This window comes from Octopus bimaculoides, chromosome 19 (genome assembly GCF_046866305.1).
Source record: "Octopus bimaculoides isolate indiv1 chromosome 19, ASM4686630v1, whole genome shotgun sequence".
NCBI lineage: Eukaryota > Metazoa > Mollusca > Cephalopoda > Octopoda > Octopodidae > Octopus > Octopus bimaculoides.
The window spans coordinates 47,537,858-47,558,566 of record NC_142946.1 but is presented as its reverse complement, the minus strand read 5'-3'; the positions used below and the strand labels follow the sequence as shown (position 1 = coordinate 47,558,566).

The 20,709-nt window shown below is 34.7% G+C and overlaps 2 protein-coding genes across 11 annotated transcripts in view; one reads left to right on the top strand and one right to left on the bottom strand.

Moving 5' to 3' along the window:
- Positions 1-5,963, bottom strand: part of LOC106877822 (polycomb protein SCMH1) — a 38,949-nt gene extending 32,986 nt beyond the window's left edge. For all 8 annotated transcript variants that reach the window (XM_014926844.3, XM_014926845.3, XM_014926847.3 and 5 more), the window contains exons 1-2: positions 5,824-5,963; positions 1,188-1,290 (exon numbers count right to left, since the gene is read on the bottom strand). In XM_014926844.3, coding sequence (XP_014782330.1) covers positions 1,188-1,200 — 13 coding nt within the window. In that variant the 5' untranslated portion in view covers positions 1,201-1,290; positions 5,824-5,963. The remainder of the gene's footprint in view (positions 1-1,187; positions 1,291-5,823) is intronic.
- Positions 5,964-7,953: 1,990 nt separating this feature from the next.
- On the top strand, positions 7,954-20,565 carry LOC106877817 (eukaryotic translation initiation factor 4E type 2). Of its 3 annotated transcripts, none has more exons than XR_016237430.1 (7): positions 7,954-8,225; positions 10,247-10,325; positions 13,245-13,367; positions 14,638-14,742; positions 15,685-15,837; positions 16,836-18,795; positions 19,900-20,565. XR_016237430.1 is itself a non-coding variant. In XM_089337556.1 (7 exons), the coding sequence occupies exons 1-7, from the start codon at positions 8,203-8,205 to the stop codon at positions 19,940-19,942; spliced, it is 663 nt and encodes a 220-aa protein (XP_089193682.1). In that variant the 5' UTR covers positions 7,954-8,202; the 3' UTR covers positions 19,943-20,565. The 3 variants fall into 3 exon arrangements, 2 of the variants coding, with proteins under 2 accessions (XP_089193682.1, XP_089193683.1); XM_089337556.1 differs by having other exon boundaries at positions 16,836-16,972; XM_089337557.1 differs by having other exon boundaries at positions 16,836-17,040.
- Positions 20,566-20,709: the final 144 nt, after the last annotated feature.

Below are 20,709 nucleotides of genomic sequence, written 5' to 3'. Positions count from 1 at the left end.
AGAATTGGTGTGCTGTGCCAGAGACATGTTCAAGTAGTTATCTTTTACTTGTTTTATATATGTATATATATTATATATTGTGATGGGCTTCTTTCAGTTTCTCTCTACCAAATCCATTTACAACGCTTTGATCAACTTAGGGCTTTAATTGAAGATACTTGTGTAAGGTGCCACAGAATGGAGCTGAACCCAAGACTACAGGAATTTTTTTTACCATTATTCAGAATGTCTTCAATTGCAATGAGAGAATATCAGTTAACATGGCAACATATTTCAACTTTTTACCAAAAGAATACATTTCCATTTTTGGTTTTCATGTTTTTCTTTCAACTCTTTTAACCCAAGGTCAGCCCAGATTGAGAAGACCCATGATCAAGGTCATTCCAGCCATGTCCATCCCCTCAGTTATTTCAGACACTGTGAGCCTAGGACTACATTATCCAATGTGTCCTGCCTTTTTCAAGGCATTGAAGTATGTGATTTGAGAGAGAATTAGCTGCTATTTCTAATTGGTCAGCCACATAAGTTTTGTTAAACGTTTTTTTTCCAGTTTATTTACATAAATGGTGGTGGTGGGGTTATGTCTAAGTTGATTACGACCTCACAAGTTTGACCTCGAATCAAAGATTGCTGAGTTTGTGTCAAATGAAAGCAGGCTGGTTCAGTTAAGGGGTTTGTTTTAAATTTTGGCAAGCTAGCTCATTATGCTATACATTGAATGCAAAAGCCAAAAATCTCATCATTCATCATGTTTATGGCTCAGACATACAAATAGAAACATAAATTTACTTTGTCCAGCAATCATTTCTTCTAAGACTTAACAAATTTCAGTGCTACATTAGTGTGCAGTCTACCAGGCCATTTACATTTAGGTGCAGTCTAACCTTAAAACTCTAACCCTAATCCATATGTCATTTCACAGTACAGACCATCGTTAATGCAGTAAACCATATACTTAAGCAGCACCCAAATTTCTTAAATAACCAAGGTAGCAGAACTATTGAAAGATATTTCTTTAACTGAGCTAATTTCACCAATAATGGGAAGGGAGAAAGGGGAAAAGTTGATTCTATATAAGACAGATTCTTTAGTATGAAACTTCAAAAATAAAGTTACAATTTAATCAACAACACAAACAACAAAATGTTTATTTCATTATAAACGAATCATGGAAAATCCAAACTTACCCCGACGCCTCATGTTTCATCCCATCAAGGTTTAAGACATCACAAAATCTTCTAAAAGTCCCTGAAGTACTGTAGCAGATACTCCTCCACATCAGGTAATAATCTTCAAGATGGAACCAAAAATAATAATAATAATAATAATAATAGTTTAAAATTTTGGCACAGGGCCAGCAATTTTAAGGGAGGAGTAAGTAGGTTACGTCGACTCTAGTATCCCAGCAGTACTTATTTTATCAACCCTGATCGGATAAAGGGCAAAATCAACCTCAGCGAAATTTGAACTCAGAACGTGAAGATGGGCGAAATGCCACAAAGCATTTTGCCCAGCATGCTAACGATTCTGCCAGCTCACCGTAATAATCTTTTCTACTATAGGCACAAGGCCTGAAATTTCGGGAGAGGGGGTAAGTCGATTACATTGATCCCAGTCCACAACTGGTACTTATTTTATCGATCTCCGAAAGGACGAAAGGCAAAGTCGACCTTGATGCACTAGCAGCGTAACTAGAGTGTGTACCGCCCGGGGCAGCCCTTCCGTTTGCCACCCCCTGATCCCACAGAAAAACACGTATTGTCTACAGCAGACCCAAAAATACCCCAACCTCATTCCTAGCAATGCTGATGCTTCGACTGTATTTGAACACAGAACGTGAAGACGGACGAAATGCCGCTAAGCATTTCGCCCAGCATGCTAACGTTTCTTATTTCTTTACTGCCCACAAGGGGCTACACACAGAGGGGACCAAACAAGGGCAGACAAACGGATTAAGTCGATTACATCGACCCCAGTGCGTAACTGGTACTTATTTAATCGATCGCAAAAGGATGAAAGGCAACGTCGACCTCGGCGGAATTTGAACTCAGGACGTAGCGGCAGACGAAATACCGCTAAGCATTTCGCCCGGTGTGCTAACGATTCTGCCAGCTCGCCGCCTTAATAATAATAACTGCATGTTTGTAGGTCTAGAATTTCATTGCTTATAATATAGTAAAAAAGGGGAAAAAATTTACATTTACAAGTTAAAAATGAAAGTTGCATTTTTTTTTAATGAAAATACTGTTAACTAAGAAAAGAAAAAAAAAAACAAAAAAACAAAGGACAATTGTTTTTGAAAACAAGTCAGGAATTTAACCTTAGATAATAGTTCCAAAAACGTACATCTATAATCAAAGAAATATTATAGCAATGTAGGCTCAGACGTGGCTGAAAAGCTCGTTTCCTAACCAAGCTGCCTTGGGTTCAGTCCCACCGTGCAGCACCTTGGACATGTGTCTTCTTACAGCCCCGAGCCGACCAAAGCCTTGTGAGTGGATTTGGAAGACGGGAAATGAAAAGCATGCGTTTAACTGTGTGTGTGTGTGTATGTATATGTGTGTCTTTGTGTTGTTTGCTCAACAACCAGTGTTGGTTTGTTTAAAGTACCTGACTTAGAAAAAAAAAAAAAAATGGGGTCGATCTGTTCGACTAAAACGCTTCAAGGTGGTGCCCCAGCATGGCCCGCAGTCCAATGACTGAAGCAAGTAAAAGAAAATGAAAGATGAGTCTAAAATGACTAAAGGCATTCTTCTCGATTAATCAATAACTGATAATTGGACTTTTGACTAATGGAAAAATAATTTTTTTTTTTTAAATGGAGTTTTTACACATGAAGTAATAAATTAGAGAGAAAACAGTGGCTTCTTTTGTCCTTTATTCCCCCCACCTCAAATTAAATTTCATTAAACTTGGTTTCGTAAAATCAATAAGAACAAACTGGGGGAAATAAAAATAAAACAACACCAAAACAGCGACAGTCACAAAGAAAAGAAGAAGCCATAGAAATTATGAGATCATCTGTTCAAAACAAGATTGAGTGATGAAAATGTATATAAGCTGATTGAATTTATGAATAGTTAATGATGGAAGTATAGAATTAAGAAAGATGGTAAATCATCCCAATTAGAAATGATTCCCACTCAACGTACATTGCGAATACGACAAGTTTCTTTGGTGAAGTAAGAAACCCAGAAGTAAAAACATCGAAAGGTTTGTGTAACTCTGGGGTGGACCCGAACTTTACAAAGTCGGTTGTAGAGGAAGACCAGATGAGAAAAATAATTTTAAATAATTATAATAATAATAATAATAATAATTCTTTGTAATTTTGGCACAACGCCAGCAATTTTCAGGGGAAGAGGTCAGTTGATTATATCAACCCAAATATTCAACTGGTACATTGTTTTATCGACCCCCGAAGAGATGAATGGCAAAGTTAACTTCGAGGGGATTTATAATAATAATAGACAAAATGTTTAAAGTAAATGGGAACTGTGACATTGTAAAAAACATTAGCGACGTAATGAAAAGATCATAGTTCTAAGGTAACCGAAATCTGGTCGCGAAACTGTTTCACTGAGATTACAATTATGGCAATAGCACTGTAGATCATCTCAAAAGGACACATTAAAAAACAAACAAAACAACTAATCGATAGTCAATGATTGAATGATGATAAAAGTAATTCAATAATTATGTATAATATCAATCATCATCATTATTATTATTCATTACTTATCGTAAGAGACCAAACTTATCTAATATAAACCCAACTCTTAACAGACTCAGTTCTGTAGAATTTCCAGCAAGAATCTTAGAATATGATTTTAAAATGAAATGTAACAGACACAAAATTACATTTAATTACTCTGATTGAATTTAATTTTCAAAATATTTACTTAACATCTCAATGGTAGTTCGTGTAAAATATTATTTACGTTGTAAATAAAACCCTCCCTAATTCCCTTGAAAATATTTAACAGAGACAAGTATAAAAATATCTATAGAGAAATCAGTGAAACGCAAAAGAAATTACAATATTATTTTAATGACAAACACCGTTGATATATTTAAATCTAAATTCTTTTTCATCAATGATGAAAATATGTAAGGTTCAAATATTAGCAATTATATTTGTAATAAATTAAAAACCCCCCAAAAGGGAGGCCTATGTCAAGGAGACCTGTTAAGTAGGGTAAGAGGAAATATGTAGAGGAATGTGTAGGGGGTAAATTTAGAAAAGGAGGGAAAAACGAGGAGTCGACACCATGTGGAGAATTTTTAGTTATATATATATATCCAGGTCCATCTTGATTAAGTCTCATCTGTTGCAGAGACAAGTTTCTGTTAAAAAACAAACAAAAGACTTAGGTAGATGTAGACACAATATAAACAGACTGCCGAGCATCATGTATTACGATGTTATAAAAGATATATGTTAAGGGATTTCCTTAAGGGAGAATTAAAAGGTGAACACGTCAAAATGTTTTCAACGATCCTAAGTATCACTCTGACATCATATATATATATATATATATATATATATATATATATATATATATATATATATATATATATATATATATATATAATGTGGGTATATTTATATATATAAATATATGATGCGCGTATATTTATATATTACAAACAATACATACGTGTATGTGTATAAACATAAACATATATGTTTATATATATATATGTTATATATATATATACATATAACAAACTACAATCATTGGGGGGTTTTTTGTAATCTAAATTTACGTTGAAAAGAGTTAAAATCGAATAGAAATAGGAATTATAAAGAAAATTCTGGAAGAACACTAATTTTCAATTCATTGATTTGCAAAGCGAGAGGTTGGTCGCCCGAAAGATGGATAATAAACAACATGTCGAACTAATAATGTCCAAGTAAATGAGATCGATCCAGTTAGATTCATGTTTAAAACATTTTATACGCACCAGAGACAGAGAGAGAGAGAGACTGGTGCCTGCCACAGTCACTGGATCAACTTTCCACCACCACCACCACCACCACCACCATCAATATTAAAATAGTCTTTGTTTAAATTTGACTTCATTTATATATTTTTTTTATTGATTGATAGGATGGATAGATGGAAGCAGGGCGGGGGTTGGAAAATAAGAAACAATAGACACGCAGACATTCCTTTAGATATTTCTTTAGTAATGTTTGTTAGAGCAAACAGGGGGGGGGGAACAACATTCCTCTCCATAGAAGACCCATTACATGGTGTGTGCTTGTTTGTCTGTGTGTGTGCGTAGGTATTTATCTGTCTGTGTTCGATGTATGTGTGTGTGTGTATTTATGTCTGTTGAGTTTGATGTGTACGCGTGTCTGTGTGCAGGCATTTATTTGTGTCGTTTGATGTGTGTGTATGCAGGTATTCATTTGTGTCGTGTTTGATGTGTGTGTGTGTGTTTGATGTGTGTGTGTGTGTTTGATGTGTGTATGCAGGTATTTATTTGTGTCGTGTTTGATGTGTGTGTGTTTGATGTGTGTATGTGTGTTTGATGTGTGTATGCAGGTACTTATTTGTGTCGTGTTTGATGTGTGTGTGTGTTTGATGTGTGTATGCAGGTATTTATTTGTGTTTGTTGCATTAGATGTGCGTGTGTGTATGTGTAGCTATCTGTTATGATTATTAACGTGAGTGCGTGTGGACAATTTATCTGTGTCTGTCGGATGAGATGTGGGTGTGAAGCGCGCGTTTGAAGAAGAATTCCGATGTTAGAACAGAAGAAAGAAAGGCGATATACGATAACAAACACGAATAAATAACAATAATAATCTACCTGCAAGCTTGTTTGGCAATTAATTCCCCGTTTGCGACAGTGTGGGCGAGGTTTAAACGGATGCCCGAAACACTATCAACAGCTTACTACGGAGAAAGTTGTTTCAACAACGACATCATCATACCCATGACGCCATGATCGAATCAAGTCTCGCGATAACTCATTCGCTTAAACTCCGTTCGATTATTCGCTCATTCCGTTAAACTTTGTTCGATTATTCATTTACTCAACTCTTAAACCGGAATACCATTACCATTTTTGCGCAACAGTATTTCTCTTTCTAAAACCAGGAGCTATTGCGATTTTTTTTTGTCATCGTCATCATGATTATCTTTACATTCTGAGTTCAAATTCCACCGAGGTTGACTTTGCATTTCATCCTTTTGTAGGATCGATAAAATAAGTACCAGTTGAACACTGGGAACCATTTAATCGCCTTAGCCCGTTCGCCAAAATTTGACCCCATTATTATAATTATCTTTACTTTCTGAGTTCAAATTCCGCCGAGGTTGACTTTGCTTTTCATCCTTTTGTAGGATCGATAAAATAAGTACCAGTTAAACACTGGGAACCATTTAATCGCCTTAACCCGTTCGCCAAACCTGCTGGCTTTGAGCCAAAATTTGAAACCATTATATTTCTTTAGTAATGTTTGTTAGAGCAAACAGGGGGGGGGGGGAAACAACATTATAATTATCTTTACTTTCTGAGTTCAAATTCCGCCGAGGTCGACTTTGCTTTTCATCGTTTCGGGGTCGATAAAATAAGGTACCGTTTAACTACTGACTTCGATGTTATCGACTAGCCTCCTCCAAAATTTCAGGCCATGTGCCTGTCGTAAAATGGATTATTATTGGCATACCTACACAAATATGCCTCTACTACGATTTTTTTTTTTACTCGTAACTTTCAGAAAAATGGATATTTTTTAATGAAATTTTCTACAAATACCTTTCAAGGGAGAAAGAAAGTGGTGGGCGCACACGCATGGATACTGACACACGTATATCTACAAAAAGAAACTTGAAATTTTGAAAAATTACGTGATGTGTCAGTTTGTGTGTGTGCGCGTACCAATATCTTTTTTTTTTTTTTTTTTGCTTGTTTCAGTCCGTTAGACTGCGGTCATGTTGGAACACTGCTTTGAAGAATTTTAGTCGAACTAAACGACCCCCGGGCTTATTTTATTTTTAAGCCTGGTACTAATACTATCGGTCGCTTTTGCCGATCCGCTAGGTTACGTGGACGTATACACACCAACATTGGTTGTCAAGCGATGGGGGAGGACAAAGACACACACAGATATATACATATATAGAAAAAAGTAAAAGGGGTACAGATAGATTGATATAAGAGGGTCTTCTTTCAGTTTCCGTCTACGAAAACCACTCACAAGGCTTTGGTCAACCCGAGGCTATAGTAGCAGACACTTACCCAAGGTGCCATGCAGTGGGACAGCCTGCTCGTGAAATTAACGTGTGTACCCTTAACGTAGTTCTCGGGGATATTCAGCGTGACACAGTGTGACAAGGCTGACCCTTTGAATTACAGGCACAGGTTACCAACACTCGTATTGTGTCTTTAATAGATTTTATTATATTCCGTAGTAAAGATGTTTATTTAAAACGATATATACGTAGACCATAGCAGAACGATAATTATAGATATGCAATAAGATTAAGAATAATTGAATGAGCATGGAACACAAAAAGAATTTAAACGGTTTCGTTTAGATTTAGACCAAACACATTTTTGTTTTTAGCTTGGTAATTTATGATCGGAAAATGGATTTTTAAATAAATCTAAGAATTTTTATTATGGGAATTGTACAGGTTTTGTAACTCGTATCTCTTCTTTGTAAGAGTTGACTCCCTTCATGAATCACTCGCACACATACACACACACACACATATGAGGGAGTATGCTTGTTTTTGTCCTTTCAGTGTGTTTTGTCTCATTTTTACCATTTCCCCATTTCCGTTTTGTTCCCTTCTCTAAACTGTATTATTTTTTTTTCAATGTAATTAATTCATATTAAATTTCCCAGCTGAGTTTGTACTTTACCAAAATCTCATCGGTTATCTGCTCCTTAGTTGTTGGTAAGTGGTGGCAGCACTTGTACGTGACGCTAGGCTGCCGTGAATTCTTACAACTTAATGACGTGTGTGTCTTTGTGAGGAAAACACATCATCGTCCACTCGACATATATATACATATATACATAATCTCTTGCCTTTTCCCTGTATATATATTACACATATATATTTCTACCAATCACCAGAAGAATGCGAAGTTAAAAGAACAACCAATGTACAGCTGAACAGAGCTATTTTCATTTAATTCCTTACATATTCCTCTCATCTGTATCCGAGTAGAAGCATGCCCGTCGATATCATGTCTAGGTGCGATATATAACATTACATACATATATATTCAGTCTTGTTATTTGTTTTAATCCTTTTGATATTTTATTTCTCTTTATTTATTTATCTATTTAATTTTTTTATTTATCATACTTAAGATTATTCCTCGAAATGTGTAAAATTATTCTAAACATTGCCGTGTGACTCCCAGAATCATGCATGCCGTCGATTAACATGTCTAGGTGCGAGATATATATATATATATATATATATATATATATATATATATATATATATATATATATATAGCACATATATATATATATATATATATACACATATATATGTATCGAAAATTTAAATTAGAGTTTTGACGCTAATATCCATTTATATTAAAGTTTATTACCTATGGTCAACATTTCTGTATAATATAAATGGATATTAAGCGTCAAAACTGTTATTTAAATTTTTGATATACAACCAAGGAGATCGATCCATAAGGAGTCTACTTCAGACCTTTGGGGACGAATTTTTGCTATTTTGGTAACGATTACATGTTTTATCTCACCAATATATTGTGGAGATAGCATTATATGAACACACACACACACACACACATATATATATATATAGTCAGTCTTATTCATTTTAGTCCTTTTTATTTCTCTTTACTTACTTATTATTCTTAAGGTTATCCCTCGAAATGGTGTAAATTCTAAATATTGTCGTGTGATTCAATAACCAATTGGTGAAGTAACATAATTTAAATATGTACCAAAGCTAATATATATATATATTTTATATATAATTTCTACTATTTGACGCATTGGGGGATAACAAAAAAATATCTGGAGTCCTAAATCTAAGATATTTTCTAACGTAAAATAAATAATTCTGCCTGATATTATTTGTTAAGGTGTTAATTATTTCTAACTGATATAAAAAAACAAACACGTTCCCCCCCCCCTTCTTTCTAATATAGCATGATATCTTCGTTATATAAATATTTAACTCTTTCAGAAATCTCCCCCCTCCCCTCTAATTGTAACAATTATAGCGTTGTAATGTAATTTCAAAAATATATTTTCAGCTAAATAGTTTCTACCTGTCTGTTTTAAAACGATCTAACCGCACAGGTGTTAAGAGTCCTCGAACAGGCCTTATACTGTACATGCATATTGAAAAAAAAAAAAAAAAAAAAAGCATTCCATCCGTGATCATCCCACTGATTGTGTATTTTTTTTTTGTTGCTGTTGAAGTGTATTATTTGAGGGGGGTTTCTGAGTGTCATTTCTGACATTTCGAACGACTATGTAGAAGATTCTCGTTAAAGAAAAAAAAAAAAAAATTAAGTGATGTTTTTACATTAACTTCCGATGTAATCTTAATCCACACCATCTGAAAGGTATTCGTACAAAATTTCATTAAAAAATACCTGTTTTTCTGAAAGTTATGAGGAAACAAAGTCGGTGGGAGGAGAGCGGGGATATTTGTGTAGGTATGCCTACATATGCATTGTGTGTGTGTATATATATATATATATATATATATATATAAATATACATATATATGTTATAGTGATGTACATACACACAGCTGGATAGTAGGTGATGTTTTCATGATTTTTTTTTTTTTGTCATTAAGTTTCCCCTCAGCCTCGAGATATTTCAGTGTCTTCATATTTTAAATATTCTGTTTACTTTTCGTTTGGCGTCACGTAATATTTTCATATTGAAAATTAAGAAATTTTAGCTGAATCTTTCCAGAAATAGACAAATAGAACTAATGAACGGTTCATATTTTTTGTCATTGAAAGCTATATTTCGAGCTACATTAATTAACGGTGTGTTAAGTATTTCAGTTGTATATTGAACAAGTTTCTTAAGTCCCTTTGCGTTCATATATATATATATATATATATATATATATATATATATATATATATATATATTTATGTTAACTTATAATCGTTTCACTATCATTAATAAGTTCGGGTTAACCCTAACATTCAACGATAAAATGCTATAAAATATTCAAGGTAAATATAATTTTTCTTCCAGCCTGAAGCTTGATGACAATGATGAAGATAATCAAGATAAAAACAGAAATACCTGTAAAATTCCTCTAAAAAAACATACGGTATGTTCAAGTTGTTTTCGGGTTTAAAAAAGAAAATTTTTTTTTTACTATTTATTTTTCTGTGGCTGTTTTAGTGATGTAGGATGTTTACGATACATTTGATTAAAATTCCACTTCTCTTAAATTGTTCATCCACGACTGGTGATGTAAAAATACAAAAAACAAATATATAATGTTGCTGCTGATGATGGATGTCTTAGCAAGTCAGTCACTATTGCAACACCTGTAAGTTCTCTCTCTCTCTCACACACCTATCAAATTTCATCACCTGTTTCTCTTCACTGCTTTTTTCTTTTCCTCAACATTTTCAAGCTTCGACACAATGTAAACATTCACACAGTGACTCAATGGCCGAGAGTTTCGTGCCTTGGCAATTATGCACTAAACACTTGGCCCTTTAGTCACTCTAACTTCTACCAATTAATTGTGTGTGTGTGTGTGTGTATATATATATATATATATATATATATAATATAAATTCCTCTTTGTGATATAGTATATCTTGAAGCACACACATAAATCTATAAATAATAGCATATAGCTATTGGGTTGCAAAACCTTTTTGATACCCATATGGGGTCTTCAACCCAATATTTACATGCTGTTATTTATAGCTTTATTATGTGTGTGCTTCGAGATACACTATTCCAAAAAAGAATTTTCATGTTTTCTGTAAAGTTTATAAAATTCTCATGACATTAACTAATGTCTATCTATCTATCTATCTCTTTCTTTCTTTAGAAGACTATGTTTTATTTCAACTCTCTTGTTGACATATACTGCTTTTGTTTCAATTAATTTTTGAAATAATGAAAGATTTAGTAAGATAACTTTATTATTCAGCTGGTTTCTGGTTTCCTCTGTTATGGCCTGGAGAACTGATAAATAAGAAGGGACTGAGAACTGAGCCCTTGCAAATCCATTGTTGTACTCATTGCTAATTTTCACCTTACTGACAGTTCCTCTGTACATGGATTGTATGGCTATCACCAGCCATTCATCTATCTCTGACTTCCACAGTGACCACCAGATCAGAGAGTAAGGGATCCTGTCAAAGGCTTTCTCTATGTCAACAAATGCCAAGTACAGTGGTTTAATTTTGCCTTGCTAGAAAGCGGGCCATCAGTAGTATTTCTCTCTGGCACAAAAAATTCAAACTGCATCTCATCTAGGCTAACTTTCTTCCTAATTAATTAAGCCATAACTCTTTCAGTGACTTTCACGACCAGGTCCAGCAATTTGATACTCCTGTAATTACTTCTAAGTCATCTCATTATTTATCCTTGTAGGAATTGACTCTAATGCTGCTACAGTATCTCCCCAACCCTTCCCTGAACTCTTAGATATAGGAGTTGAGTGTTATGATTTGGTTGCTGTTGAAAATTTTTCTTATCTCTGTCATTGTTTGATAATTGCTTTCAGTTTTATTGGCTGTAATTACTATTTTTAATTATCAATATTGTAACAATAAACAATTGAATTTAGATTTCATTTGTTTTGCTTTTAGTGATAGATAAAATGAGATTTAATGATAATTTATGTTACTATTTTTTTTTAAACGTTTTGTAAAGAGAAGAAATGTGTGAGAGTCCAGTTTCATTTTCAATCTGTGTCTACATAGGAATTGTTGAACTCGTTAGCATTTTAAACTGGCAATATCTGGCCCAAATATTTTACTGTTTAATGTTCAAACTGACTAGCTCTGATCCTCTACACCAGGGGTTCTCAACCACTCTTTATTCATGGACCCCATTGATTGTTTTATTCTGGTGGACCCCACATAGCTATTCAATGTTTAAAAACTAGTTTTATAGAAATGTCTTTTGAAATTCCTATTTTGTTTTTCATTCATTAACTTGTGTAGGTTGAACCATGTAAAATGGTTGAGAAAGAAACTTAGTTGTTTCTTGCAATACATACTACTACATACATCAAAAGCAAAATCTTTTTTCAGAGGCCCTTAAAATGTTATTGTGGATCCTCAATTTACTATTATGTTGCATGGACCCCCAAAAATTTATGTGGACCCCGGTTGAGAACCACTGCTTGACACCTACAGCGTCAGTCTGAAAATAAACAATCACATCATCGAAGTCTCAAAGCAATCATGCCCTAATGTCTCATTTGGCACGATTTCTACAGCTGGATGCCCTTCCTAACACCAACCACTTTACAGAGTGGGCTGGGTGCTTTTCTAGTGGCACTAGCATAGGGTTCTTGCAGGCCAATCTTCTTCATGAAGTGGGTGGGGCATTTACCCTTCTGCTGCGAAGGATGGGTCTTGAGAACAACAAGGCACCATATATCTTGGTTCTTTGTCGTCTACTTCAATATACATACATATTTATGTATGTGTTTTTGCCAAAATATTTGGCAGAATATCACCTGATTAAATGGCTATAGATTTCCTACAGCTGGATGCCCTTCCTGTTGCCAACTCTCACATATTTCCAAGCAAGATAATATTTCCCCATGGCCAGACATGTTCTTGCGGAATAAAAGAAATAAATGACACTGCTTGTATAACAGTGATACACATTTACAACTATCACATGAAGTCAAGGACACACATGCAAACATGTACATCATCGTCGTTTAATGTCCACTTTCCCTGCTGGCATGGGTTGGACGGTTTACACACATGTACATGCTCTCACATGTGTACACGCATACATACACACACATGCAAGCGACAGATTTCTTTCAGTTTCTGTCTACCAAATGCACTCACAAGGCTTTGGTCTGGGGTTATAGCAGAAGACACTTGCCCGAGGTGCCATGCAGTGGGACTGAACCTAGAACCATGTGGTTGGGAAGCTAGCTTCCTATCACATAGCCACACCTCCCACTCCACCATTTTTATAATCTTGAACTAACGCTTTTTAAAATTATTATTAACACGTTTTTAAATCATTTCAGAAACCTGGTCCTGGTGAACATCAATTGCAGTTCAATTATTCACTTTGGTTTTCACGTCGAACTCATGGGAAACAAAATCAAAGTTACGACCAGAATCTCAAATATATCACCACATTTGCCTCAGTATGTAACTTATTTTCTCCTCTTCTAATATTTATCTTACCAGGAAAGAAGTTAAGAAGTGGGGGTTTGCAAAGCAAAGTTTCAAACATCCCAAAGATAAACCTCTATACTTGGCTTTCGTTGACATGGAGAAAGCCTTTGACAGGGTCATTACCTGGTGGTCATTGCAGAAACTGATGCTTCTTATGTCCTTCTTATGTTAAGTCAAGTGAAGTCGTCGTGGCCGATGCCAGTGCCACCTGACTGGCTCTTGTGCCGGTGGTACGTAAAAATCCCCACTCAAGCATGGCCAATGCCAATGGTGCCTGACTGGCCCCTGTGCCAATGGCACGTAAAAAAGCATCCACTACACTCTTGGAGTGGTTGGCATTAGGAAAGGCATCCAGCTGTAGAAACCTCGCCAGAACAGATTGGAGCCTGGCACAGCCTCCCGGCTTGCCAGTCCTCAGTCAAGCTGTCCAACCCATGCCAGCATGGAAAGCGGACGTTAAACGATGATGATGATGATGTTGAGCAACCCCCACACCCAAATATCACCTGATTGATTGCAGTATGAAATTGGTTCTCACCACACTCCAAACCTTCAGCCTACAAATTTGCTGTCTTCTCTCTCTGCCACTACTATAATGGCCTACACTCCTCAGAGCTGCTTGGTCTTATACTACCTTCACTCAAAAACTCACCAACTCCCTCATCACTCCTGTTAATCTCCTAGAGGTTTTTACATTAACCACTACACCAGTCCTTCTTCTCTACCAGCAAGACAGTAGTATGGATACACTGTGGTAGAAAGCTAGACAGGTCCCCATTTTTCCTGAGAAGGACTGGTCTTCCCCGAGCACAGCATATCACCACTGGGTCTTCCCTGAGCACAGCATATCACCACTAGGTCTTCCCCAAGTACAGCATATCACCACTGGGTCGCCACTGCCATATATGTTTGTAAAATCTCCACCATCTACCTAAATGTCATAGTTTTCAGCAGCGAGCTAGCAGAAACAGCACACTGGGCAAAATGTTTAGCAATATTTCGTCTGTCTTTACATTTCATCCTTCCAGGGGGTCAATTAATTAAGCACCAGTTGCGTACTGGGGGTCGATCTAATCAACTGGCCCCTTCCCCAAAAATCTCAGGCCTTGAGTAGAAAAGAGAAGTTTCCATTGCTTCTTTTTCTCTTTTTGTTTCTTGTATCTACTCTATAAATTTTTATCTTCTCCAAGACATTAATTGTTTGTTTTCTGATAACATGATTTCTTTGCTGCTCCTTAGGTTGAACAGTTTTGGTCCCTCTACAGCCATTTACTCCGACCAACAGATCTACCAGGACACAGTGACTACCATATATTTAAAGATGGCATCCGGCCAATGTGGGAAGTAAGTAGTGTTACAGTCTTTTCTGTTGCAGATCCTGTTAATCTTTTACTGGTTTCAGGAACTATCGTTGTTACATTGTTATATTGAGATGCCACTAGTTTGGCTGGATTTTTCTTTCATTTATGTATAAGTCCATCTCGGCATAAAAATATGTCATTTACATAGAATCATCATCACCATTATCATTTAATGTCTGTTTTCCATGTGACATGAGTTGGACAACTTCCACAAGGTATTTTTCGTAAGTGCAGTCCCTTGCTTAATACACACACACATGTATACAGTCATATACACGTCTGCACATAATCGCACACACATGTATGCACGCAATCACACACATCTATGCACAATCATACATACATGCATATATATGCAATCGTCATCATCGTTTAACGTCCGCTTTCCATGCTGGCATGGGTTGGACGGTTTGACTGAGGACTGGCGAGCCAGATGGCTGCTCCAGGCTCCAATCTGATCTGGCAAGGTATCTACAGCTGGATGCCCTTCCAAAAACCAACCACTCTTAGAGTGTGGTGGGTGCTTTTATGTGCCACCGGCGCAGGAGCTAGTCAGACAGAAAACTAAAAAAACAAAGCCCATTGTGTGTGTTTGTGCCCCCTTGTCTTGACGTTGCATGATTGTTGTAAATGAATGTCATTCATTTCCAATATTCTGTGAAAACATGTCCAACCATGGAGACATATTACCTTGCATGGAAATAAGAGTGGCTTGCTGACAAGAAGGGCATCTGGCCATAGAAAAAAAATTTCCATAATAAACTTTGTCCGAATCATGCCAAACGTGGAAAATTGGATGCTAAACTAATGATGATGAGAATAAATTTTAAGATTCAATTTGTCAGATTTTGATGAAAGTTGTGCTGTTATTATTGTATTTAGTAAATTTGTTTCTGATTATTTTGTTTGTGTTTCTTCTCTACAGGATTCTGCCAACAAAGATGGTGGGAAATGGATAATTCGGTTAAAAAAAGGATTAGCAGCTCGTTGCTGGGAAAACTTGATATTAGCCATGTTAGGAGAGCAATTTATGGTTGGTGAAGAAATTTGTGGTGCTGTGTTATCTGTGCGATATCAGGTATGTAATATTTTCTATATCAGTATTAGTCAATGTCTGGTATAAAACACATTTATCATCATCATCATTTAACATCCATTGTCCATGGCATGGGTTGGACAGTGTGACCAGAGCTGGCAAGCCAGGGGTGGGCTGCACCAGACTCCAGTCTGATTTGGTATTGTTTCTATGGCTGGATGCTCTTCTCAACGCCAACCATTCCGAGAGTGTAATGGGTGCTTTTACGTGCCACCAGGTGTATAATGCTTTCTATTTCAGTGCCAAATTACTTGGGTGTTAGGTATGGCATCCAGCCATAAAGACATACCAAAACGCACTGAAGCCTGGTGCAGTCTTCTGCCTAGCCAGCTCCTGTCAGCCATCCAACTGATGCCAGCACAGAAAGTGTATGACGATGATTGCCATTTAATATTAATAGTGGTTGGCGTTAGGAAGGGCATCCAGCTGTAGAAACTCTGCCAAATTAGATTGGAGCCTGGTGTTGCCATCCGGTTTCACCAGTCCTCAGTCAAATCGTCCAACCCATGCTAGCATGGAAAGCGGACGTTAAACGATGATGATGATGATTGCTTCCGTCGTTAATATTTATTATTCATTACAACAACAGTATTTTTATATATAATTCTGTTTTAGGTTTCACAAATAGTTAGTTTAGCAGATAATAGATATGACCTTACCTTTAAGGCAGCGAGCTGGCAGAACTGTTAGCACGCCGGGCGAAATGCTTAACAGTATTTCGTCCGTCTTTACTTATGTTCTGAGTTCAAATTCCGCCGAGGTCGACTTTGCCTTTCATCCTTTCGGGGTCGATAAATTAAGTACCAGTTGTGTGCTGGGGTCGATCTAATTGACTGGCCCCCACCTAGAGTAGAAAAGAATAGATATGACCTTACCTCTCTAATATAATGTTTTCCATGTAATATCGAACAAAATACCAAATCCCTCCCTGAAAACAAAATTGTAATTTTTGTATATATTTTTTCTGTTGTATTTTTCAGGAAGATATTCTGTCCCTTTGGAACCGAACGGCAAATGACACAATAACCACTTCACGCATACGCGACACATTGAAACGTGTCCTTAACTTACCTCCAAATACTATTATAGAGTATAAGATGCACGTTGACAGTATAAAGTTAGTTCCTGAAAGACTTAGAATTCTACTGAAATAGTTTTATTTTCATTTTATTCTTTACATTCAGTGTATGTTTGTATTTTCTTTTTATTCTTAGTTCACCATTCTGCTGCCTCATACCTCTTTATGCCTTTAATATCTTAGTTTTGTATTATTTGCTTTTGGACCAGTTCCAGAGATTTACAGTTATTCTTGTAAAGTGGGTGTGTTTTTTTTTTTCTTTTCTTGTTTTAATTCTATTTAAGAAAATGAAAACAAAAAAAAAAACGTTTTTCTCTTAATTACTGTGATTCATCTGTAATAGTTAGCTTAAATTTTCGTGCATCTACTTGATATATCTCTGCTGGCAAAATTAACTCAGAGGTTATCTTATTCTTTCAGTGTCCAACATTTGTGTTGTTGTTGATAATTTACCTGTAGTTTACCTTTGCAAACAAGCCAAGTGGCCGTTTCTATCATTCAATACAAAATCACATCACATTGAAAAATATTTCACTGTAAAACATTGATTTCTCAAAATCAAAGTTCAAATGTCTACATACAAAAGTTATTTGAAAAAAAAGACAATTTTATATTATGGAACTGAATATTAGCCACTACATCATGTGGTTTTTATATCAGTTTCAGCAATGAATTAGCAATAATATCTTTGGAAGTTATCTTCTATTTTATGTCTTTGATGTTATTATGGTAAACTAGGATTTGGTGCTGAATTCTGTTCATTCAAATTTAGTAGTATTAGTTTGACATCTAATTGTTAATTTATATCAAGATAAATTACATTTCTCACTATATCCAACTTTGCTCTGTTTTTTTATTTATTTTCTTTCCTCACATATTGGAGCATTCCTTTTTGCTTGCAATACTTAGTTCTTTTCTTTCTTTTTTTTTTTATCCTTTACAATTGTCAATCCTCTTTTATGTGAGTTCCATGAGAAATATGTCAAACTACGTCTCCATTCTTTAGTTTATTCCTGTTTTGATTCTTTCTCTTTTGTTATTAACCTTTTATCAAAAACATTTTTTTTTTTATCTCTTTGCAATTTTAAGTTGATTTTTTAAATGTTCAGAAAATGATGCTTCGTGTATTGTTTTTCATTAATTTTCTCAGAGTTTATTAATATTTGTGATTTAAAAAAAAAAAAAAGAAAGAATGCACAAAATTAAATGTGGAACTTTACAAAGAAATCTCTTTAAAGCATGTACAGATATTCCATTAGTTTTACACATCAGATCTATTAGTTCAATATTTTTTTTTAATTACTGCACCTGTTGATGGTCCATTAATTAAATACTCTTTTATACAAACATTTTTGGATTTTGTTGTTATTTATTCTCATTAACATAATTAGATATTGTTTTTTGTTAATTGTTGCCGTGAATGAATTAGATGCTGCTTTTTTTAGGGAATTACACCAAACTGTTATATTTTTCTCTCCCTTTCAAAGTCTGATGTATGGTATAGTATACTTTCAGTTTGTTACATGACACACACTGTTATTCTGATGATCTGTTTACAATCAATATTTTCTTAAAAAGATCGTTTTTAAACCTAGAGTTTCTGAGGATTAGAAAAAACAGATTAGTGGCTTTCTGATCTGTTTTAGCATCTTGTATTCCTTAGCTCTCACTTGGGCCAAGTTTGCCATTCAGCTCTCTGGCATCATAAGATAACCGCCTCCAGAACACACAAGTTGATTTCTTCTAATACATTGTAGCAGATTTTATACTAATCCCTCAGCAATCAGCAGGAGTCAGTTGTGTCTACAAATGAAATCACTGTAAATTTAAGATGCATAAAGAGGAGAAAAATAGATGAAAAAGTAATAATCATTTTCATAAATCTACTAATTTTGAGTTGGAAAATGAAGTGAAATAGCATTCTGAAAACGGAGTCTATCATGATGTTTTGGCTTTCAGTATCTCACTGGCTGTCCATTCCGTATTGCGATAATTTAAAATAGTTTGTATGAGAACAGCAAATAAGGAAAACTGTAATGCCTGTCCTTGTAGCATATATGCATTTTTTGTTCCTCTTTTACTATTAACATCGTTCCAAACCTTCATGAACCTTTTTCTGCTTACCCTTAACGCAATAGTTTTCAACCCGCTTTTTTATATATTTATATATTAGCAACATTAGGTTTTTTTTCCCCCTTTCTTTATTTCCTCTTTGTTAATATTCCTCTCTCACTCTCTCATATTTTTTTTTTTTTCTGCACACAACTCATGTTTGTTAGCCTGTTTATCTTGTCTGCCATTCCTGAAAGTTGCTCGTTTAAATAATGCCAAACTGACGACAAATGGTGCCAAGATAACACTAACCACAACTATTTTCAGGATTTTTCGTTTGGATACCAAATGAAAACTGCTGGAAGATTTACAATAATTTATTTTCCGATTTAAAAAAAAATAATTTTTTTTAGGTGTTTATTTTTATATAGCTAGGATGTTTTCTGAATGAAATACTATTTTAGAGGTCAACATAACTTGGTTCTCTAAAACAACACGCAAAACTTGCTGTAGCAATATCTTTTTATTTGTTACAAAAACTATGATAGCATCAACACATGTTCTTTTTGAGACATGTATGATAAAAAAAACCTACACACACAAACACTTAAGATCACAAACTCTATCATATATATATATATATATATATATATATATGTATATATAATATATGTAATGCATTAATATATTTTATATATATATATAAAATATTGAATAAATTATATATATATGTATAAAATATTGATAAATTATATATATGTATAAAATATTAATAGATTATATATATATATACATATATATATATAAAATATTAATATATTATATTATTAATTTAAACAAGAGCTAGGCTAATTATCAGTCTGCTACTCTATTAAATTAATTCTAATACCCATTTTCTTTCCTTCTCTCTTCAGAGACAACTCCAGTTACAGAAATACTGATGTATTTCTGAAATGACATTATATGAACTTCTGCTGAGCTTGAAATGATGCCATCCTAGATATTGGACATCTTGTTTCTGTAGCAGAGTGTTATAGCTCTGCCGTAACATTTCACTTCTTGCATTCTTCCATTCCCAAACAATTTCTACTTGTTCTCCTTTCCCTCTTTCTCTTTCCTAATAAATTATTTTCAATTGTGTCCATTATAAACATATTCTATTTGTTAATACTAATTAAATAAATGCATACATGTACAAGAACAGTTTGCACCTATTTTTGAAATTCCCTGATTACCTGGAATTGTTGCTGTTTAGATGTAAAGGTAGACTTATTTTTGATGTATTTAAAAAGAAAGAAAAAAATAACATATATACCTACATCTTAAAGAATGAGTTGAACATGGAAGAAATTATCTTTTAAACATTTCTAAGAAAAGGACGGTAAAAATGCAAAAAATAAAATGTTTAAAGCAATTTTCGAATGTCTGGACATGTGTCAAGTGTGATTCTTCCTGCCAAAATTGGGTCAGTTTTGAAGAAGAGAACTTCTTAAAATTATTTGTACACCAATTGTTAGTGTTGACACTCTGAGATCTTACACAGTACGACTGAATAATCAAATTAAAATATGGAACTTTCATATTTTTTTTTTTACTTCTTTCTTTTTTTCCCGTTTTTGTTGCTATCTGCCTCACCTGAAGAACCAGGCAATTGAATGCTTTTATTTTCAAGGAATGACAAAGGCAGCAAGCTGACAAAATCGTTACCGCACCAGACAGAATGC